This window comes from Rhinoderma darwinii, chromosome 4 (genome assembly GCF_050947455.1).
Source record: "Rhinoderma darwinii isolate aRhiDar2 chromosome 4, aRhiDar2.hap1, whole genome shotgun sequence".
Taxonomy (NCBI): domain Eukaryota; kingdom Metazoa; phylum Chordata; class Amphibia; order Anura; family Rhinodermatidae; genus Rhinoderma; species Rhinoderma darwinii.
The window spans coordinates 386856178-386880290 of NC_134690.1; the positions used below are offsets into that span (position 1 = coordinate 386856178).

Sequence of the window (24113 nt, forward strand, 5' to 3'; positions counted from 1 at the left end):
TTCCTGTTCTATCAGGTGCGGTGTTGTCACTGAGACCTTGAATGCCTCCAAATCATCCGCATGCCCCAATATTCACTATTCAACTCCGGTAAGAGGTACATACTATTGTATTTGGGGATATCTTCTCACGTGGTAAAGCGGTTACTTTGTTTTGGGCTGAACATTGATGATAAAATGACAACTAGTTGCAGGTGTCTGAGGAGATCCTTCAAATGAGACAACCAATATGGAGGACTTCCTGTGGTCATTTTTGCAAAAATGTCAGTCGCAGCAAGAAAACTGCAACCAAAATGCCTCAAGTAAGTAAATAAAACATAATTACCAAACTTTGGCTGCTGCTGAAGATCAAACCAAACATAAAATTCTACAATCGCTGTAGTTACGACACATTGGCGTCCTGTAGTTAGTCAAGCAACCACTAGGGGGCGGTGATTACAAACAGCACAGGTTACATTGAGTTGCAGTCAATTCTATTTGCCATCGGTACTCGTTTTATTGTGGTCACTATAAATGTATAACCCCTGCATAGGTATAAACATCTGGTCTGGTCAAACGGGTCTTTTACTAAAGTTATATTGACATTTCATAAAAATCCATTGGTGACAGTTTCAAACAATGTTGCACACAGTTGACTCAATAAGCTTGTCATTTTGTCATATTCCTGAATCATAAAATATACAAACAAAATGACATTTAAAAATGTTTCAACTATATTGAAACTTTGATTTATCCTCCTTACCCAGAAGCCCCTGGTAGGAGTGATCGACCCTGATCGGCACCCACCAGTATTCAGCATTGTTTAGCATGTGGGCTAAGGTCAAATTCCACTCCCAAACCGACTTGTATAGTCGCTTCGGCTTATATGTGAGCACCTCTACATAACGCATTGAACGACTGTGGTTGAGATTATCGGGGGAAGGGTTAAATTTACACAAACCGGTTCTAGATCAGCCAACTATCGATTTACGTTCTACCAACATGTCACTTCTTGCCTCAGGTCCCTCCAATGAGTCCTTTCTATGTGTTAAAATATATATGTAGTACAGTACAGCAAGCCTTCCTTTCAGCCTGGGATAATATGAGAATTCCTTATTGTATATTATGTATGTGCACTCATTTAAAGGGGCAGAGTCCAATTATAATAATGAAATCCCCTTTCTGGAAATAAAAAAAAAAAACAATTGTAATTTACGGTTTGTTCTATATACACACATCAAACGTGTATAAAACGTCATTTGCTATATTTACGTGATTGTGAGACTATTTTATGTCTGTATTTCTGCAGATTCAATATGTATTATTGCATCATAAATGGGGACATTTTTGAAACTTTGGAGGTTTGCACTTCTGTTGTTAAATATTTTTTTCAAAAGTAAAAATTTTCACATTTGAAAAAGATGACTTATTAAGAAAGTCCTGGTTAGTCCTGATGTTCAGCTGACGGTGGCCACTGCTGGGATCTTGTCTCCTCCATCACCTTCAGCGGTTTCCACCTGGTTCTTCTTACCCAGACTTTTCAGGAATCCCAAGGAAGATGTGACCGTCTCTTTCAGGCTTTTCTCTAGGAGCCAGCCCTCACTTTCACATTCAGGATCTTCGGGGTTTGCTATGCTGTCCAAGCAGGTGTGCAAGTAACGGAGCCCAATCATGTCGGCCATCTGCAGAGAATATTCAACAAGAGCTTATCAGTAGACCAGGAGGGATATTGCAAGACATCTGCTAAGACCCTGTTCACATTGGCACTGTTTTCTGTTCCATTAGGGTTCCGTTTTTTTTTTTACAGCAAAAATAGTGTAGTCTGTAAAAGCAACTGAAACCATCAGGATCTGTCTGAAAATGGAAACATATTTTCCTGGCATCTGTTAAGGTCCTTTTACATTGGCCAATATGCGCCATAAAAACGAGCGCCGATCAATGAGACAGCTCGTTGATCGGCGCTCCTTTCACACGGAGCAATGATTGGTTATGTATGGGAACGAGCAATTGTTACTACGATCGTTCGTCCCTATACGTTTCCATCCTGTCGGGAGGGAGATGTGCTGCCAACAGCGATTAATATTTATTGCTGCATAAACAAAAAGATCAGCCGATGAACAATCATTTGCTCTTGATCGGCTGATTGTTGCCCGATCATTGGTCCATGTAAAAGTGCCTTTACTGTAAAGAGACAGTGATGTTCTAGGGAAATCTATGAGCGACAAATTAGTTAATGGGGTAGATATACTAAGCTGTCTACAATTGACAGCATAAAGTTTTTGGTTGGTGAATTTTAAGCCACACCCTTTACCAGCTAAGCCACTCCCCCTTTTCGAGACCTTTTAAAAGTGTCTAGTGAGGTGCAAACATCTGTTCTTAAATTAGTCTAGAAATGAATTGCAACAAAATTTAGACGCAGACTCAGTAGTAAATCTGACCCGATTTTTTAATCTATTGAGGCTGCAATTTTTCTTAAACTGGTTTCTAAATAACTAAATATAGCCCTTTCCGCCAATCGTGATCCAAGAGGGCTCATAGGGCGGCAACTTCCGCGTCCATTGTCTCAATGCTACTCCCTAACAAAAAACTCTTAGGGGGGATTCACAAGAGCGTGTATTCGGTCCGTGCGGGCCGCGTGGTTTTCACGCGGCACGCATGGACCAATACAAGTCTATGGGGCAGTACAGACAGTCCGTGCTTTTTGCTCAGCGTTTGTCTGCTGCGCAAAAAGCGCGACAGGTTCAATAACTCTGCGTATTTCGCGCATCACGCACCCTTTGAAGTCAATGGGTGCGTGAAAATCACACGCACCACACGGAAGCACTTCCGTGGGACGAGCGTGATTCGCGCAACAGCAGTGAAAAGGATGAATGAAAACAGAAAAGCACCACGTGCTTTTCTGTTTCCGAACATCCAAACGGAGTGTCTTTGCGATGAGCGAAGCCAGACAAGCGTACCGAACTTCACCGGGTTCGGCCAAACTCGTTTTGGCCGAACCCGGCCAAAAAATTATCGGTACGCGACGTCAGGAGATAGTCACTGTCCATGGTGCTGAAAGAGTTAAACTGTTTCAGCACCATGGACCGTGACTTCCGATCCCAATATACATGAACCTGTAGAAAAGTTCTGACTTACCGTTAACTCCCGGCTTCTTCCTCCAGTCTGACCTCCCGGGATGACAATTAAGTCCAAGTGACAGCTCCAGCCAATCACAGGCCAAGCATAGGCTGCTGCGGTCACATGGACTGGCGCGTCATCCAGGGAGGTGGGGCCCGATGTCAAGAGAGGCGCGTCACCAAGGACGCGTCACCAAGGCAACGGCCGGGAAGTTCTCGGTAAGTACGAAGTTTTTCTTTTTTTTCTACAGGTTTTGCGATATTGTGTTCGGCATTCACTGTCGAGGCTGCTGAAAGAGTTAGCTCTTTCAGCACCTTGGACAGTGACGGCCGTCGACTAGCCTCATCTCTATGATGCCGGCTGCGCGAAAATCACGCAGCCGCGCATCAGACACGGATGTCACACGCAGCTGTCAAATGGTTTTTGCGCGCGCAAAACGCTGCATTGTTTGCGCGCGCAAAAACGCAACGCTCGTGTGAATCTGCCCTTAAGGTGAGGGCTCCATTTCAACTTTTGTTTGGGAGGGGGTCCCAGTATAATTGCAATATTTCCCAATGTGGCCACTTGGGTTGATCACAGGAATCTTGACTATGTCGAAAATCTTGCAATTGTCATGCAACTTTTTCTCCCCTAGGAAACCATTGAGGTTGTGCACGAGGCGCAGCAATGCTGTGATTGTACCGGGACTCGCTGACGATTCTGAGACAGAAACCCATAAATTGACTCACTGCTGATTTTAAAATTCTACAACGTGTAGATGACATTATTTGTGATTTCATTGACTTTGCTTGTACTCTATTGCTCTGCAGATTTGCATGCGGCCTAAGGCTGGGTTCACACGACCTATTTTCAGGCGTAAACGAGGCGTTTTATGCCTCGAATTACGCCTGAAAACACGGCTCCAATACGTCGGCAAACATCTGCCCATTCATTTCAATGGGTTTGCGGATGTACTGTGCCGACGACCTGTCATTTTACGCGTCGCTGTCAAAAGACGCCGCGTAAAATAACAGCCTCGGCAAAGAAGTGCAGGACACGTCTTGGAACGTAATTGGAGCCGTTTTTCATCCGTAATGGACGCCCCGCAAAACGCGAGTACGAGCAATTACGTCTGAAATGCAGGAGAAAACAGCTCCGTAATTTCAGACGTAAATGCAGTTATCGTGTGCACATACCCTAAGGGTGCAGTCACATGTGTAATTGCCCCTATTTTACAATATATTTTACAATGTGCTATGGGAAAAATATTACACATCAGACAGATTTCTAAATTTGTTGCGTTACGGAATGTTTTTACTGTCGGCATACATTGTAAAGCTTTCTGCTGTATATTTTTACGTTGCGGAAATACAAAACAAATCCACTACTTGTGGCTACACTCTAAGGCCGGATTCACACAAGTGTGTGCGTTTTGCGTGCGCAAAAGGCACTTAACAGCTCCGTGTGTCATCCCGTATGATGCGCGGCTGCGTGCTTTTTGCGCAGCCGCCATCATTATGACACTCCGTTTGGATGTTTGTAAACAGAAAAGCACGTGGTGCTTTTCTGTTTTCATTCATAGTTTCACTGCTGTTGCGCGAATCACGCTCGTCCCACGGAAGTGATTTTCACGCACCCATTGACTTCAATGGGTGCGTGATGCGCGAAATAAGCACAAAGTACGGACATGTCGTGAGTTTTTCGCAGCGGACTCACGCTGTGTAAAAATCACGCACATGTCTGCACGGCCCCATAGACTAATATAGGTCCGTGCGTTGCACGGACGTATTTCCTGTTCGTCTGAATAAGCCCTTAGGGTATGTGCACACGTAGTGTTTTCAGGCGTATTTCGGGGGGCGTTTACGCCTCGAAAAACACCTGAAAAAATGGAAGCAGAACGCCTACAAACATCTGTCCATTGAAAAGATACCCACGAAAAAGAAGTGCATGTCACTTCTTGAGCCGTTTTTGGAGCCGTCTTTCATTGATTCTATAGAAAAACCGCTCCAAAAACGGATGTGAAAAACGCGAGTTGCTAAAAAAAAATAAATCAGGAGCTGTTTTCCCTTTTCCTTGAAAATCGCTCTATTTTCAGACGATAGGAATACCCCTTTACTTAAATAATCAGATTCACAGTCTATTCTCAGCACGGCATTATGCATTGAAAGAACCTATTAGAAACCAAAATAACGGATCTGTCAACAACAACTTATTGACGGTTTCCATGTACCAACTGAATAAAAAAAACGTAAAGGAAAGTAAAATCACAAAAAGGAAATGAAATATAATACCAACATAATACTTTTGACATTTGCTGACTTTATAGCCAATGTTGCTCAAAGGCCAGAGCTTCCTTTTAAGGCTGTGTTCACACAGAGTTTTTTGCAGGAGGAAAATTCCTCCTGCAAAAACTGCTCCAGACGTTTTTTGCACAGTGGTTTGACAAAAACTCGTCAAAACACTCGTCGAGGCGTTTTTTTCCTGTTTCGGACTGATTGAAATGGGGTTTTGAAGGCGGAAACCGCTTCAAGATGGGTCATGTCGCTTCTTTTTACCGCGACGCGTTTTTTTGCTCGCGGTAAAAGAACTCGTCCACCTCCCATTGAAATCAATGGGAGGCATTTTCGGGCGGTTTTTGACGAGTTTTGCGGCGCGGTTTCCGCGTCAAAAAGCTCATCAAAAAACTCTGTGTGAACATAGCCTAAAGGGGTTGTGCAGAATTTTTAATAAAAAAAAAAAGTCTGTCTCCTTCCAGAAATAGCGCCACACCTGTCCATAGGTTGTGTCTGTTATTGCAGCTCCGCTATATTGAAGTGAAGGGAGCTGAGCAGCCATACCACGCACAACCTGTGGACAAGCAGCCATCTTTTTCTAATCCTCTACATCCCCTTTAGGTGTGAACACTGCAAAATATCCAGCTAGATTTTCCGTACAGATATTCCACAGCGTATTACAGTAGCGGCAAAGTGGATAACATTGAAAACAATCTCGTCCACACTGCAGGAAAAACCCGCTGAAAGCAGCTGTGGAAATTGATCTTTGGTGCGGATTTTAAACTGGTGACGTTAATTTCTCTTGTGAAAACGCTGCGGAAATTCTGCTCTGAATTTTTCCGCAGCGTGTGGATGAGATTTGATAAATCTCACCCACTTTGCTGCTACTGTATTCTACTGCGTATTTTCCATCTGCAATTCCGGACGAAAAATACGCATCAATTCCGTTACATGTGGACGAGCCCTTACGGTCAGTAAATATAAATATTTGTTTACAATGAAAACTTGATAACGTTCAACTGCCACAATTTCAAGAGCGTTCTGATACACAAGCTGTGCCAGTTGGACATTATCAGGACAGAATACTTCTATTCACTGACTACAAGCAGAGATCTTCAAAACAGTAATGAATTAAAACACAAAGGGGCGATCTATTAAATCTCATGCAAAAGAATAGTGGGGTAGTTGCCCATGGCAACTAATAAGGTTGCTACATTTTATTTAAGGGCCTTTCAAGAGTGGGTGGAATCTGATTGGTTACCATGGGCAAAAACTTTACTTTTCCTTTGCACCAGTTTTGATACATGTCCCAATTTGGGAAATATGTTAGAAAATTGGATTATGTATATGTTATAGCATTTTGGTGTATAAAATTAAGATATATTTAAAAATATATATATTTCGAAACAAAAATTTGCATAACGTCTATTTACATAAAAGTGGAAAACCCCTTTAAGAGAGAGACATTTTCTCTGAGGGGCATATGTAAAACCTGCAAATGTCCCCAAATGCAACAACAATTGCTAGATGTGTCTTTTACCTCCATTATCCAGACGAGTAACACCAGAGCTCCCATGGAGCTCATCATGCTGGTGTAGTAGTTCAGCAGAGCTTCCTTACAGCCCCTGTTCCACAAGTTCAGTTCTTCCGTCTGATGGTCGTAGCTGTAGTGGGCAGAGTTATTGGTCACCTGCATCTGGATGCAAGGTCGGGGGGAGTTGGGGTTACAGCAGCTGAATGGTACGCCATCAATCAAGAATTTGCCATCCACGTTACTTTTAATCCGGCTACGATGAAAAAAATAGAGAAAAAATTTGCAAGATATTACAACACAAGGATGTATTTCCCTTTAAATATGGAATACATTGTTCATATCTTTAGTCTTGATGACTGGACTGCACAAGTTGGCCATATAAGTCTAAGGATGTCGGCAGAACCCACCAGGATCGTCCATATTGGATTTACTTTGAGTCTTTTGTTAACCCGTTGATGGACATGCCCAGCATTGTTCTCTTAGTGGAAGCCTAGTCTCAACCTTCATTTCCAACCCTGGCTTTGGACCCATACGTTACTATTCCATGGTCAACCTCTTGGATGGAGTCCTCAACCTGTTGACCTTATGGGATAGCCCTCCGTTTTGATTGACCAAGCTGATGAATGTCAACTTTCTGTTGACCCCATGGTCTAGTGTCCTTAGCCTGGTGTCCCATTGACTTAGTGCCCTGGGTCTGATGACCCCACATTACCGGTGATCTGGTAGATCATGTCAAATCTATGGCGTTCAATAGTCACTTGCCTCTTTCTTATGAGCCTATTAATTCACATCAGGCGATTTCTCCCCCCTACAGACAGGAATCCTCATTCAACTTGAATATTATGCTATATGTGCACATAACTTTGCTATGTGTACTCAGGACATTCCCCCGCTGTAAGCATCTAAAAGATTATTTTTGTAATGTTGCTGGACCATATGAGGCCCCAGGGCAGGCCACGTTCTCTAGCTACATATCATTGTCAGACCTTCTCCATCATTAAACCCGCTAGCATAAAGAGGGGTTCACACAGGGTGGATATGCTGCATAAAAGTACACAGCGTATCCGTCCTGGAACCTGCAGAGAATTCCGACTGAAAACCTGTGGTGCAGTTTTTCGGACGGAATCTCTGCTGCGGAAATCAGTGGTTGAAAAAAAAAAAAAAAAAGCTAATACTTGCCCCGTTGTCATAGGAGTGTAGGGTAAGGGCAGTCCGCCACATAGGAGAGCTGAGGAATTACTGGAGGAGTGGTCTGACACAGTAGAGCTTGGGTGTTATAAACATACCCATCTTTCCGGTGCGCATCACCCGGTTGGACAATCAAAAACGCTGTAAGTCATTTTGGCGCCAGTTGTAGTAGTTATGTGCCGTTCCTTACCCTCTTTTTTTTTTTTTTTTTTTATCTACCCTGCAGTATAGCCTTTGACCTTAGCTATTGACCTGCTTGCATCCAACCTAGTCTATGTCTTATCCTTGGTGTCAAGAAGTCTGATAAGTTAGTGAACTTCTGATGGTGCCCTAGTTATGCCTTGGCTCGTAACGTGGTATCTTATCCTTCGCCCATCAATAGTTTGCTTGACTACGGTCCACGCTTCTGTCTATTGATGATGTACCATTTAACCCACTGACAACGCAGCCTACATGTCACAGGAGACTCACTCATGAATCCAAATTTCTACTAGTTCATAGTCCTAGTTTTTCTATTGAATAAACCTGGAGAAAAACAGCCCTGGTGACCCTGACCAAAGAAAAAGATGGTGGTCCTACAGTTGAATAATGGGATCTGCTGGGTTTGTTCCCTTGGTATTTATTCGGACCAAAGTCAAATTAACAATGAGTAGTTTGGCACATAGAAGAGTTACACGGGTGAGTAATCTCATACCAGGGGCGTATCAAGAGTTCCACAGTAAACAGAGTTGCACAGAAATTCCACAGAACCTTGGAATGGGGCCACACTCCACCATGGTCACCATCAGCAGTAAGTGAGAACCTCTATGGACTCTTGGCGCTCTGCACTCTATTTTCCAATGCTTTCTCCAGCACACGTCATAGGGTTGGCCTGACACATTGATAGCTGGTGTAGAAGTGGTCTGGCACATGATATAACTGGTTAGGTTGGTCATATCAGAGTTATGGTACTTTTACACGGCCAACGATCAGACAATCGCTCATAATTCATCCGCTGGTTCGCTAGTTTATGCAGCCTATAAAATAGCCGCTAGTCGGCAGCACATCTCCCCGTGTAAACAGAGAGATGTGCTGCCGACATGATGAAAATGTAAGGGTATGTTCACACATACTATTTACGGACGTAATTCGGGCATTTTACGCCTCGAATTACGTCCGAAAATGCGCCTCAATAGCGTTGGCAAACATCTGCCCATTGAAAGCAATGGGCTGACGTTTGTCTGTTCACACGAGGCGTATATTTACGCGCCGCTGTCAAAAGACGGCGCGTAAATAGACGCCCGTGTCAAAGAAGTGACCTGTCACTTCTTGGGGCATAATTGGAGCCGTTATTCATTGACTCCAATGAAAAGCAGCGCCAATTACGTCCGTAATGGACGCGGCGTTCAAGCGCCTGCACATGCCGTTACGGCTGAAATTACGGGGATGTTTTCTCCTGAAAACATCCCCGTAATTTCAGCCGTTACGGACGCTGCCGTGTGAACATACCCTAAGAGGACGAGCGATCATAGTAACGAGCGCTCGTCCCCATCCTTGTGAAAGCTATCTCATGGATCGGCACTTGTTTTCTTGGTCCAAATCAGGTCGTGTAAAAGTACCTTTAGGGTCATTAGAAAGATGAGGCAGGTGTACTCAAGCACATTGTATAATTATATTGCATTGTTTCTTCTTAATATCCAAATTGACTTCATTTATTTTGCTGAGAAGTCTTCTTCCTCTATCATGTGTATTTCTACATTTAAAAGCTTCATCTAGAAATCTACAGCAGCCATTTCTAGCAGCTATGGAGCTATTGTTTTGTCACAGAGTCATCAAGGCTTTATAGAAATACATAGTCCCTACTCTACCACCCTCCCTCCTGTCTCTGCCTCCTCTTCCTGTTAGGGCATGTTCACACACTAAACAAAAAACGGCTGTAAAATACGGAGCTGTTTCCAAGGGAAAACAGCCTCTGATTTTCAGCCGTTTTTTAAGCATCAGGCGTTTTTTTATGCGTTTTTTATGGCCATTTTTGTAGCTGTTTTTCTATTGACCCAATGAAAAACGGCTCAAGAATTGACATGCACTTCTTTTTATGGGGCTTTTTTTACGCGCCATTTTTCTCAAACGGCCGCTTAAAAAAACGCCCCATCGGAATGAAATGCCATTTTTGCCATTGAAATCTATGGGCAGATGTTTGGAGACGTTCGGCTTCAGTTTTTTCAGCCGTTTTTCGAGGCGTTTACGGTCCAAAAAAAACGGCTGAAAACAAGACGTGTGAACATACCCTTATGGTTTACTCTTGATTTCAATGTTGTACTTGATCTCTGGATTGTGTAATACTAGAATAATCTGGTAAGGCATACAACAAAACCCCAACGTTTTAATGTATCATCCCAAGAGACCCCATAGAGTGAGTAGTATGACTTGCAGCATTTTGTTTGTACTTCAAGAGGACCTGATCAGTTCTTCTGACATGTTCTGTTTACATTCACCATAAAAGAACAATTCTGGAGAATCTTTTTTTTTTAGAACCCTGCATTGTGCCGTTCCTCTGTTATTCCACCTTAAATATATGAACACATTGACAACTGGATATTACAATTCCCCTTCTCAATCAGTGCTGACATTGTCATACTATGTAAGGACACACCCTATTGACAAGGGGATTGGTAGCGCACTGTTCTCAACATATTTATACATTACCAGGAGGAATAACAGAGGAACAAAAAAGAAAACATTCTCCAGAGCTGTTATTTTAAGGACATTGTAAGCATTTACTAAAACAGACATGTGAGGAGAGTTGACAGATCTACTTTATCCACATACACTGCTTAAATAGTGACATAATCTGTTGTATCAGGCATAAATGTACAGAATATTAAGCCAATATAACAAAGAAAGTCAGAATAAATATTCGGTGTGTCTATGGCTGATAAATTCATAACTAAGTCTTCATTTAGTGGAGCTTCTGAAGAATGTCTATACATTGACCTTCAGGTTTATAACTATTATTCTAGGGTCAAAGTGGAATTTCTATATCTATGGCCTGTGTAATGGAGATATAATATAGGATGTATGCAGTATGGTAATACAGAATATTCTGCATTGACACTAAGGGGTTAATAAACTTTCTCTGCATTATCTCGGTGTGTGGGCATTACGGTAAGATGGAGTGGGTGTATTTTCTGGTGGATTATTCTGCAGCTCCCAATCCTTAAACAAGGATAATAGTGAGCTAATAAGCCTGCTCTGTACTATTTATAACGTGGACGCATGTCTTGTGCCTACACAGCATTTCCTCCTCAGCGTCTCTTCTAACCATGGATTGCCATTTGTTTGTATTTTCAACGCGAAGGGTTAAATCCGCATGTAAAACGTAGATTTTGCTGCGGCCAAAGTGGCGTAAAAATATGCCACATGTGAATCTAGTCTTAATCATAACGATAAGTGCATCTATATAAGGTCGGACTGACCCAACAGAGGATTCTCCGGTGGCTCTGACCCAATAATGGACCCCAAATGTCCAGCAGAAGATAACTTAATCGGAGGTGACTTTGGAGACAATCACTTACCACCAGGGTCTATTTCTTATGGAATGATTCCCAAATAACCTATTGGATCTTATTAATAATATGTCCTGTGTGTACAATGATAACAACAATAAAAATTAACCCCTTGGCAATGTGTGATGTAACTTTACGTCACAGCCGCCGAGGGGGGAGTAGGGAGCGGGCCATTTAATTACTACAGTCATCTTAGTCTGTGCAGGTGTGTTGTATTACCTGGATCCAAGAAAAGCAACTGAACTACAATCCACCCTTGGTAACAAGGCACGTTCCAACTAACACAAGCAACTGAGCTATAAGGAAGCCATGGTCAGAACAAAAGAAGTTCAGAACCGCCCGTAGTTGTTTGGAGCCAGGCCGGTGCCAGTGCAGGAGAAGGAGGACTCAGACAGCCTATCAGAGATGTTAAAATCAGGAGAAGTCGACACCAAGCTAGAGAGGATACTCAGGAGGACTGCCAACCAGGGACTCACACAGTGAGCCAAGTCCAAGCGCCGGCCACAGCCGCTATCGCCAGAGAGAGAGACAGACACTCCGTGGCTGCTGGTGCCACACATGCGTCTGCTGCGTGGTAAGGGATCGGGTGCACTGCTGCCTGTGCTGGGACTCACCAATTAAAGCCCCGCTTGTAGCTTTCCTACGCTAAAGGCCCTTTTACACCTGCCGATATTCTGCCGATGCAGCAAGCGCCAATCAATGAGACATCTTTGATCGGCGCTTGCTTGCTCCTGTCACATGGACCTATGGATGGGACGAGCAGTCGTTTCTCTGGTTTCAACTGTGTTTTTATTGAAAATTTTCAAAATATACATATGGCTTAGCGCTGCATGGGGGGCCATGCAATTCACATGGCAAAACAGTAAATTTCAATAGACAAACAAGACATCAGGGAGAAGACACAGGGGATTAAAAGGGGGGGGGGGATAGTCGGAGCTCAACCAACAACCTAATCTAGAGATTCCTGTATCCAATACTTGTCCCACGGGTCCCACACCACTTTGAACTTGTCCAGTTCATTGTCAATAGAGGCCGTCATATGCTCCATTGTACGTATTTCCCTAATTCTAGTTACTAAGTCGATGTGAGAGGGAGGGGTTGTCTGTCTCCATTTCCAGGCTATCAACGTCTTAGCTGCAGTGAGAAAGTGTCGAAAGAGTCGAGCTAGTGATTTCTCCAAAGACCTAGGGGGAACGTTCAGGAGGTAATGAAGAGGGTCTAGAGGAATATCCTGCTGCAACACCGCCAATGCCAAGTACTTAACTTCCAACCAATACTGTTGTACCAGTGAGCAGCTCCAGAAAATATGTAACAGATCCCCTCCAGTCGTTTCTCTGATCGCTCGTCCCCATACATTATTATCATGTCGGCAGCGCGTCTCCCTGTTTACACACCAAGATGTGCTGCCGACAACGATAACATTTTACTTTTTTAAAACGATACGACCAGCAAATGATCCAGCGTTTGCGCGTTCATCTGCTGATCGCTGCCCTGTTTACACAGGGCTATGAATGCTTGTCTGCCCGATAATCGGCCAGTGTAAAACCCCCTTATCTTAGCGCGGTAAATCTGCAAGCGAGGCTGTGATTTGTGAGTCGGACTCCACCCTCACCAGACAGACTATGCCATCACTCCTCCTTCGCTTAAATGCTTCCTACGCTTCCCTTGTTTTGTGTGTACTGCGCATGTCAGTTTTGGTGCATGTGCAATGCAAACTTTTGGTGGAAGGAAAAAAAAAATCCCGGGCAGGGTTTTTTTTTCTGCCGGACACTATGGACAGCAGAACAAAAACACCCGTTTTTTTGTGGACTGTCTGTAAATTTAGTAAGTTTTACCGCACAGTGAACGTCATAACAAAATAAATTTACGAAACCCAAAAAACAATTCAGGAATCACAGTTCTTTTCCGGTTCCACTCCACAAAGATTTTTTTCTATTTCCTAGTACATTATATGGTCCTTTAAATGGTGACATTAAAAATGACAACTCGTCATACAGCTGTCGATAGAAAATTTAAAAAAGTTATGGCTTTTGAAAGGCGGGGAGGAAAAAACAGAAAGAATTATTTTTTTTTTAAATGGCTGCAGCACCAAGAAGTTAAAGTGGACGTGTACATGTTCTGTATGGATGTGGGTGGCCCTCAGAATGTTGACTGACCACCAAAGTGGTTAAATTTCCCCATTAGACATAACTACTCCACAAATCATCAGCAATCACGTCAGTTCTACTGTATAACACTGACAATCCACAATTGTAGAGCTCTATCACAAAAAAACAAGTCCATGCTTTACTCCTTGCTCCCTCATATTTGGGTGTAGGGCTGGGGCTTCATGGAGGTTTTTTTTGTAGCGCAATTATAAGATCATAATTGCACCCCCATTATTTCTGCCCCCTGCATTTTGTACATGAAGATGGTTTCTTTTCCCCAGCAGGGAGATATATGTGAGTACTGGGAAGGGCCCTATATTTGTCATCACTGGAGTGGGATCAAGGTCTGTGGATTCCTTAGGCAAAACGTTTTCCCCATTTGCAGAGAAACCAGCCTCTGCCATACTGTGCCCAGGGCCGGCCTTAGTATAGATGGTGCCCCGTGATAAGATATCTTTCGGCGCCCCACCCCCATCATAAAAAAAATGTCCCATAAAAAACGTATAATGCCCTATATAGTGCCCCCACACAGTATAATGCCCCTTTAGTGCCCCATACAGTATAATAATAATATTTAATAATATAATATATTATAACCCCTTCAAGGACACAGTATTTTGCCCTTTAATTGTGCCCAGACAGTATTATGCCTCCTAAGTGCCACACACAGTATATTGCCACCAGTGGTACCCCTACATAGTATAATGTCCGCTTAGTGGCCACCACACAGTATAATGCCCCCTCCCCTGGCTGCCACACACAGCCGCCCCTTGTAGATAGTGCACCCCTGTAGATTGTGCCATACAGCCTTCCTTTAGACAATGCCATAATCTCCCACCTCCTCCTTGTAGATCATGCCAAATAACCCCCCACCTCCCCTTATACACAGTGTACCCAAACAAACAAAAAATTGTACTCACCTAGGCCCCGTTTCCACGACGGGATCCTTGCATAGGCCGGCGTTATCCTGTAGCCTAGTACAGCGTTTCCCAACCTTTTGGGACTCGAGACACCACTGGAAAAATAAAATTTCCTCAGGGCACCCCTACCAAAAAAATGTTTCAGAATTGTCAGAAAATGGCTAAAATCAACCACTACACTCGTAGGGTATGTTCACACAGCGTTTTTTGTAAGGCAAAAAAAAATCTGCCACAAAATTCCTTCAGGAACTGACAACGTTGTTTTACTTTTTTTTTTTTTTTACTTTTTTTTTTAAGCCATTGAATCTAATACATGCAAAAAAGCATCACACGAGCGCCGCAGGTATTTTCTGCCTCCTATTAATTTCAATTGGAGCTCAGAGGTGGAAACCACTTGAAGACCATCAGCCCCCACTAACAGTAAAATAAGCATTAGCCCACCACTCAGTAAAATGACCATCAGTCCACCACTCACAGATTCCCCCTATAGATAGTGCCAAACCCCCCTTGTAGGTAGTGCCACACAGCCCCCTGTAGGTAGTGCCACACAGCCCCCTGTAGATAGTGCCACACAGCCCCCTTGTAGGTAGTGCCACACAGCCCCCTTGTAGGTAGCGCCAGACAGCCCCCTTGTAGGTAGCGCCAGACAGCTCCCTTGTAGGTAGCGCCAGACAGCCCCCTTGTAGGTAGTGCCACACAGCCCCCTTGTAGGTAGTGCCACACAGCCCCCTGTAGATAGTGCCACACAGCCCCCTTGTAGGTAGTGCAACACAGCCCCCTGGTAGGTAGTGGCACACAGCCCCCTTGTAGATAGCACCCCCCCCCCTTCTTGTAGATAGCGCCACTGTAGCTCCCTGAAGGAGCGGTATCCCCCTGTGGCTGGAGCTTCCGCTCCTGGACGTCTCTGTTCATATATGGACAGTTGGACAGTGACATCAGGGACATCTCTTGAAGTGGAATCGCCGTCCACAGCGTTGCCGACGCTGTGACCGGGGATTCCCCTCCAGGAGAAGCCCCTGTCGTCTGTGTCCATTTATGGACAGTGACGTCACTGGCTTCTCCTGGAGTGGAATCCCTGGTCACAGAGTCGGCAACGCTGTGGACGGGGATTCCGCTTCAGGAGTTATCACTGTCCATATATGGACAGAGACATCAAGCGCTCCGTCCAGGAGCGGAATCCCCGGCCACACGGGAATTCCGCCCCTTCAGGGAGCTACAGTGGCGCTCGTAGACAGCAGGAGCAGGGACATACCTCCCTGCTCTGCTATAGTGGCGTCGCTACCGCTGTAGCAGCCGCAGCGGCTGCTAGCGGCGCTACCGGCCCTAGGGGGCCGGGGGCCCGTCCCTACGGGCAGCACAGACGCCCTCATGCCTGGTGTCGCCGCTAGCAGCTGCTATGGCTGCTACAACGGTAGTGACGCCACTGAGTGAAGAAGCACCCAGTCGAAAAGGCGGATGCGAAGTCGCCGGGCGCGGGTGCTTCTGAAACAAGCAGGGGAAGGGAGCCTGCGCAGCGCCCCCTTCCATCTGCTGGAGTGATGCGCCCTGTGCAATGGGCACATATCACACACCCCTATGGCCGGCCCTGACTGTGCTCAAATAATAATGCCATAATTGTCCAATATTAACAGTAAATACACTGCCTACATCATACATAATGATGAGACCTGAATTGACAAAACTGCATCATCGCGAAAGCGTCCAGACCTTATAGATCGCCCCAACCGATGGACCGTGCCTTACTCAATCTGGACCATTAGATGATTTGGGCCCATAGATAGTGAAGGACCAGGCCCAGCTGCCTCATGTGCCCCTTCCTATAATCCAGCCTGGTTACTACCACAGCCTGCACCTCTGTTTTATATCATTCCAAAAATCTGGGACTAACGGGAAATATCTCTTTGATGACCACTGGAAATGTACAATCCCATATAATGTACACCTCAATGCTACAAACAGAAACATGTTAAAAAGAAGCTTAAAGCTTTTGGTTTTCTCCGTAATCAAATGGGTTTTCGCATCAGAGACATTTATAAAATATCCACAGGATATGTCATAAATGTCAGATAGATGCGGGTCCCACCTCTGCTGACTCAATAACTGCAGAGTACAAAGCTCCTCTGGTATTAACATCCACACAAATACTGTGCCTGGGCCGGGAGCTTCATGACATGGGGGCCGAGCAGCTGCTTGCCAGCCTTACATCACCAAGCACGATGCCAAGCGTCGGATGGAGTGGAGTAAGGTATGCCACCACTGGACTCTGGAGCAGCGCGTTCTGTGGAGAGATGAATCACGCTTCTCTATCTGGCAGTCTGATGGATGAGTCTGGGTTCGGTGAATGCCAGGAGAACGTTACCTGCCTGACTGCATTGTGCCAGCTGTAAAGTTTGGTGGAGGGGGGAATAATGCTATAAGGTTGTTTTTCAGGGGTCTGCACCTTAGTTCCAGTGAAGGGAAAATCTTAATTCTTCAGTATACCAAGACATTATGGACAATTGTAGCTTCCAACTTTGTGGGAACAGTTTGGGGTTCGGCCCTTTCCTGTTCCAGCAAGACTGCGCCCCAGTTCACAAGGTCGATAAAGACATGGCTGGTTGGTCTGGAAGAACTTGACTGGACGCACAGAGTCCTGACCTCAACCCCATCCAACACCTTTGGGATGAACTAGAATGGAGATTGTGAGCCAGACCCCCTCCCCCAACATCAGTGTCTGACCTCACAAATGTTCTTCTGTATGAATGGGCAAAAATTCCCACAGACACCCTACAAAATCTATATAAAATATATATCCATTAGCTCCTCTCCAGACAAAGGTTTATCCTAGGCCTTGAACATTATAAGTGAAGAATATGAAATAAGGTGGAACACTGCTTTAGGTGGATATAACCTTAACAATATAAGAGGTTGGAGCAATTCTGGATTAATCTGTGGTTCAGGAGTCAACAGTTCTGACCAGAATCCAAGTTGTGACCAAATTCTCTATCCCCATAGTTTCAGTAGAAACGCAGGGTGTCCGGTATTGTGGCCCTATAGTAGATAATAGTATTTCAAGTGTAGCTAAACGTTTAACAAACTTCTGACATGTCATAGTGACATGTCAGGAGTTTGGATTGCTGGGGGTCCGAGAACTGAGACCCCCACCAATCGCTAGAACGAAGCAGCTGAAGCCCTCGTGTGAGGGCTCAGCGGCTTCGTTTTTGTTCGGCATTTTTCGGAAAGCCGATGAAGACTTTCTATTGAGCCCGTACTCCAATACATTGATTTCCGGAAAAAGCCGAACAGACACGAAGCGGCTGAGCGCTCACACGAGACCTTCAGCTGCTTCGTTTTAGCGATTGGTGGAGGTTTAGCTACACTTTAACTATTACCTGAGAATTTCTCATTTCTGAAAATGCAAATGTAGACTTGGATATGTTTTTACTGTGCTCAGAATGACGGTACAACTGAACATTCAGACACCAAAATGTTTATCTGATCATTGTCTTTATGTCTATGGCACCAGCTTTACCCAGAATCTGCAGATAATCCAGTCAAAGACGCTAGTCCGGATCTGTAGTAAGGGGAACCTGGGGTGTAGATATAGGGGGTGCAGAGGCAGCAGTCGCACCCAGGCTCTGGTGCCTGAGGAACCCAAAGATTCCTCGACCTCATAAGTAGACACCAGTATTATATATGGCACATGATCAGTGGGAGCTTCACGTTATACCTCTGGATATATATATATACTTACTAAAATTACATATCAGGCAGCACCAAGATCACAAGGGATTGCGGTTAACAAAAAATAGATAGAGAAAAGAAGTATCCTAAGTATTCACTATACAGAAACAACACACAGAACCAGCACCCCACCACGGTCATACTGAACCAAACTTAGGCCACCATAGAAATGGGGTGCATATAACACGTTGCTATATTACGGTTGTGTGAATATATCATAGTATCATAGTTTGTAAGGCCAAAAAATAAATACGTCCATCCAGTTCAGCCCATTATTCTACAATGTTGATCCAGAGTAAAGCCCCCAAAAAAAATAAGGCAAAAGGTACATTTTTCTCATCTTAGAGAAAAAAAAATCCTTCCCAACTCCACTATGGCAATCAGAATATATCTCGGGATCAACGCCCCATCTCCAATAATCTAATAACCATAACTTGTAATATTATACACAAGAAAGGCATCCAGGCCCCTCTTGAATTCCTTCAGTGAATTGACCAGAACAACTTCGTCCTGGGGGAGAGTTTCATCGTCTCACTGCTCTTACAGTAAAGAATCCTCTTCTATGTTTGTTTAGAAACCTTCTTTCCTCTAGTAGAGGATTCCCCCTTGTTATAGTTACAATCCTGCGGAAATAGATCATGAGAGAGATCTCTGTATTGACCTCTGATATATTTATACATAGTTATTAGGTCAACCCTCAGACATATTTTTTCTTAACTAAAAAACCCTACATGTGAGAATATTTCTGGGTAATTTAGTCCACTGCCTCGACCTCTACCATGTCTTTCTTCTTCACTTGTGCCCAAAACTACACAGTATTACATGTGAGGTCTGACCAGAGATTTATAAAGTTACATACAGTAGGTTGAAAATAGTCCATCAAGTTCAACCTTTCTTAATAAATTACCCGTCATTCAATGCTTGACTAATTATAACCCTCAATGCCATTTGTCAGTAAATAATCCTCTGGCCTTTTTTTAAATGCTGACATATTATCTGCCATCACTACCTCTTGGGGTAGGACATTCCATGATTTGACTGCTCTAACTGTAAAGAACCCTTTCCTATATTGATGTCTGAATCGTCTTTCTTCCACACGCAATGAATGTCCTCTGGTCCTTTGTAAAGTCCTTGGAAAGAACAGATCATGTGCTAGTTTTCTGTATTGACCACAGATATACTTATACATATTAATAATATAATCTCTAAGACGTTCTTTTTTCCAAGCTGAACAAGCCCAATATCTCTAGTCTTTCATTGTAAGCGACACCTCCCATCCCAATTAACAATCTAGTTGCCAACCTTTGAACCCTCTCCAGTCCTCCTATATCCTGTTTATAATGTGGAGCCCAAAACTGAATTCCATATGAGTAATCAAACTTTGTTCTCATCATGTACATCTATTCCAATTTTGATTTACGATAGACTGTATACTTTGATAACTGCTACATATCCTATAGATGATGCTCAAAAATATATTTTCCACATAGCAACTGTTTTGACATTTGTCTACATTCTCTGTTGAATATTGAATGGACAGATGTAGCAGAGCTGAATTTGCTGTTTGGCACCACACATAGTGATATCACAATGTGTGGTTTGTGGCTTTACATAGGACTGCTGGTAAACTTACTGTAGAGAGATATAGCCCACAAACAAAGCAGCTCTGAAGAATTACAGATTATAGTCCATTTATGTCCTTATTTTATATAAAATCTGAGCAAGAATGTGTGTAAATTGGCAAAATTATCAGATCTATTGCAACCAATTATTATCGGACCAGCATAACATGCAGAATAGCAGAGTTTAATATTATTATGATGGAAACAATATTGCCAGAAAAACTGTTTTCGTCAGGTATAGCAGCACTGAGTTGGTCATTTGGCACAAGTCAATATGACAATGTGTTGTTTATTGCTACATAGGACTGCAGTAAAGGAATTATATACACTGTTAGCTATATTTTAGGAGTCAATATCCATCTGTACAAGGACGGTCTCCCCCTGTATATTCAGCAGGTGTCTACTTACTCTTTGACATCCTTGGAACTGAAGTCCAGGTAACGGTTACTGACCCACTGGATCTCAAACCAATCTCTGTAGCCATTGTTTCCACAGCATTTGAACTCAATCTGGAGCAAATCGATGGTCTTCTTCATGAAGCATCGCCCCGGGGTGTCTGTATCCTTGTAGTAACGCATCCCGCTCTTCAGCCCATGTGCCAGGGTGCCCTCCAAAGATCCTCTGGTCACCAAGCACAATACAGCAATGAAGAAAACGAAGACGTTGAAGATCAGACAGACGACCAGGTAAGGTTTCAGCATTGGCTTCCACTTTGCAAATTTTGCTGGATCCAACGAATCATAACAGATTTTACCAGCAAATGCGTTAAGGGAACAGACCAGCACCCCCATAAAAATGAGGGAATTGGGCACAAAATGGCTTTCAGCGTTATCCATCACCTCGCTTCTCTTCCTCAGCTCAATTTTGAGGAATAATCCCATGGAAAATAGGACGATGCCGGCTAAAACACTGCACCAATTCAGCAGCCAAATCCCCTGAGCCAATTTGACCCGTTTCTTGAGGTTAAATTTCATTTTCATCATCGCCATAATGACCACCTGAAGATCGTGGTTTTGCTTGAAATTTCAATGTTTCTTTCACTGGAAGAACGGATCGACTTTGAGGCCACCAGTCAGTCCATCAGAGGCTGCAGGGAGTCTGGTTCTTTCATATTGACCACCCTATCCTAAAATTTTAGGGAAAAATTGCCTGTCTTATGGGGCCTAAGTGCTATTATTAACAGAAATGTTATCGACCGAGGCGAGTTACAACTATTTCTGGCGGCCCAGTTCCCACCGAAGGAGAAGGAGCCGAAAAGTTTCAGATGATTAAACCTACAAGTGCCGTACGTCATCTAAATACCTCTAATCTCCTTCATCCCATTTGTAAGAATCTCTGCCAACCTGATAATCAGCAGATCTAATCCTCGCTTTACTGGTTACTGGATTTCTCCCTCCACATAGTATGCCGCTGATTTCATACATATAGGGACGGGGAAAAAAAATCCTGATATCCTCCAGTGGACACCATATGTACAGAAATCTTCTCCCCTAAAGCATCGATCCATAGGAGAATATCTCTGTACACAGATACGGATTCCGACGGAGTAAGTGCTGTATGGCTTCGTGCTAAAGGAACCCTATAGGCTCCGTGTACTCACTCCGTATTATCTCTAAGCGCAAAATTGTTGCATAAACACAAGTGTTGCAAAGCTACATGGATTCTGCTACAGTTTTGCAGCAAAGAAATCGCTCAATTCCTCCGCAACGTGTGAATAAACCCTTAAACTGCTGTTTACCTGCATAAGATGCGCAGTCATAAATAGGGATTTGAAAACCACACCAGCACATGGTACCAAATATCATGCGGTTTTCTGCTGCAGCTTTGGCTAAACAGCGGACGTTACATGTGGCCTTAAAGGGATTATCCACAAACGGACAACTGATGACCTATCCACAGGATAGGTCATTTCTATATGATCGGCGGGGGTCCGACACCCGGACTCCACACCGATCAGCTGCTCCGGCTGCCTCCGGACACTGGATGTTGTGCAGAATATGAAGTATTCGGAGCTGGAAGCAGATGGCTCCGATGTACTGCGTAGCGGGCGTGCTGCAGAACTAGCTCTGCTCCTATTCACTTGACTAGGAGCAGAGCTGCAGTACTGCAGCTTGCCTGCTATTCTGTGACCGGAGCCATCTGCTTCCGGCATGGACGTCCGGTGCTCGGAGGCGGCCGTTGCAGCTGATCGGTGCGGCGTTCGGGTGACGAACCCCCACCGATCATATACTGATGAGCTATCCTGCGGATAGGTCATCAGTGGTCCGATTGTGGGCAACCTCTTTAACCTTTACCCAGCTGGCGGGTAGCAGTGAAAAAATTTCCTATGACATTAAATTTGTAAAATTCCCCGGATGTTATACACAGATCGCTGGCCTCGTGCGGTAAGAACTTGCATAGAAGGGATATTTACCCTGCGATGACACTACATGGAGCAGGCAGCAGGAAGGCAGCAATAAATGGGGAGGATACAAACATTGCATGCAAACAGTGAACGTGTTAAGTCTATAAAAACCTTGCAGTGAGGACAGCAGTAAGCTAACCTCAGCTAAGCCTGTGACCGGGTGTAGATTCTCCGTGCGATTAGTGCGGAGACAGATAAGTAACCACTACAGTAGACTACGGCCCTGTTCACGGTTTTTGTTGATGTTTAACTTGTATGTAGAGAAAGCGCCCGTCATACACGCTAAATGTGTCCTTAGGGCTTCCGTTGTCAGACAGAGGCCAAAAAGAGTGTCCTTGTAGCCTCCCTCTGGCCGAAATCCATCATTATACCCCCAAAACGGTTTGGAAGAGCGTAATAGACTAGGCTATTCAATCCTGCGGAGTCCAGTAAAAAAACACATATGCTCTTTTAACATGGCAGCCCATGGGTGATGGATGCCACTGTATGGCATCCGTCACAGGCATTCGTTAAATGCAACGTTTTGGTTTAACCTAGAACCTTCCTGAAGCTTGAGAAGGGCTCTCGGTTGAGCCGAAACGTAGCGTTTGCACCTGCGGTGAATAAACCAGAAAATCTACCAGATTTTGACCTTCCTGCACGTCGTTTGCCGTGATTTTCGCAGATTTTTTCGCACCCATTGAGTGCTACAGGCAAAAAACTCAGCAAAATACGCTTTCTCTCCCTCCCATTGATGTCAATGGGAGGTCAGAGGCGTGACTGCGTGAAGATAGGGCATGTCCCTTCTTTTTTACAGCTCGCGGGAGAAAACTGCCTCCACCTCCAATTGAAATCAATGGGAGGCATTTTCTGCCGGATTTTAACGAGTTTTGCGGAGCAGTTTCCGCGCCAAAAAACTCGTCAAAATACTCTGTGTGAACAGGGCCTGAGACTGGATGCTGTCTCCTTCTGGAAGTATTGGATTTGAGTAGATGAGATTGATCCGCCATATTGTAACGTTCATAAAGCCCTATATTGGAGTGTGAATTGTGCCATAACAGTAGCATTCGTCACTCATAGACTATAATGGCATCCATGTAATGGATACCTTATGAAAAGCTATTGAAAAGCTCCTAATGTATCTGTTCAACGGATACCATTATAGTCTATGGGTGACGGCAATCGTATTGCTACAGGAAGCTTTTCATAGACTATATTCCTCTCAGTTGATAAATATAGCGCAAATGATGTTACATCCAATCTATATATTTATGCATCAGTGCTCCTGCTGTCGCTGTCCACAGTCTTGCAAGTTTTTTTTGGGCAATTTTTCTACAATTTTATTTTACCCTTTTCTAGAAATATAAAAGAAAGATCTATGGCGATTATCTATCTATATTCACTCCTCAATATCGATATTGCAAAACCAAGAAGGAAACGTTTTGGAATTGTGGAAATCACAGGATCGGTAGACATGTTAATGATATGCAAATGATGAATAAATGGAAACCAAATATTCGAAACATCTTGATTTATTCAGTATCGTGTATGAGCGCCACACGCAGAAATCCACGCACTGACTTGCCTTAGCATGCTATCAATGAGGTTACTAATGGTTGTCTGAGGAATATAATGCCACGCTGAATGCACTTGGGCACGCAAATCACCAAGATTGGCTGCTGGCAGCTCCCTTTGCAATTGCCTAT

At 44.0% G+C, this 24113-nt stretch overlaps 1 protein-coding gene across 1 annotated transcript; it reads right to left on the reverse strand.

Annotated features, from left to right (window-relative positions):
• Positions 1-1433: 1433 nt before the first annotated feature.
• On the reverse strand, positions 1434-21013 carry PRPH2 (peripherin 2). Its single transcript, XM_075864585.1, has 3 exons — positions 20433-21013; positions 6886-7132; positions 1434-1658 (listed from the first exon to the last, which is right to left on the reverse strand). Exons 1-3 carry the CDS (start codon positions 21011-21013, stop codon positions 1434-1436), a joined length of 1053 nt encoding a protein of 350 aa, XP_075720700.1.
• Positions 21014-24113: the final 3100 nt, after the last annotated feature.

What these genes read in the sequence shown, in the direction of transcription:
- PRPH2 (XM_075864585.1), bottom strand. Translation starts at nt 21,013, where the DNA reads ATGGCGATGATGAAAATGAAATTTAACCTCAAGAAACGGGTCAAATTG. An exon ending in AGTTCCAAGGATGTCAAAGA is followed by an intron (nt 7,133 to 20,432) that starts GTAAGTAGACAC and finishes TTTTCATCGTAG; the next exon opens with CCGGATTAAAAGTAACGTGG. An exon ending in TACTCGTCTGGATAATGGAG is followed by an intron (nt 1,659 to 6,885) that starts GTAAAAGACACA and finishes TATTCTCTGCAG; the next exon opens with ATGGCCGACATGATTGGGCT.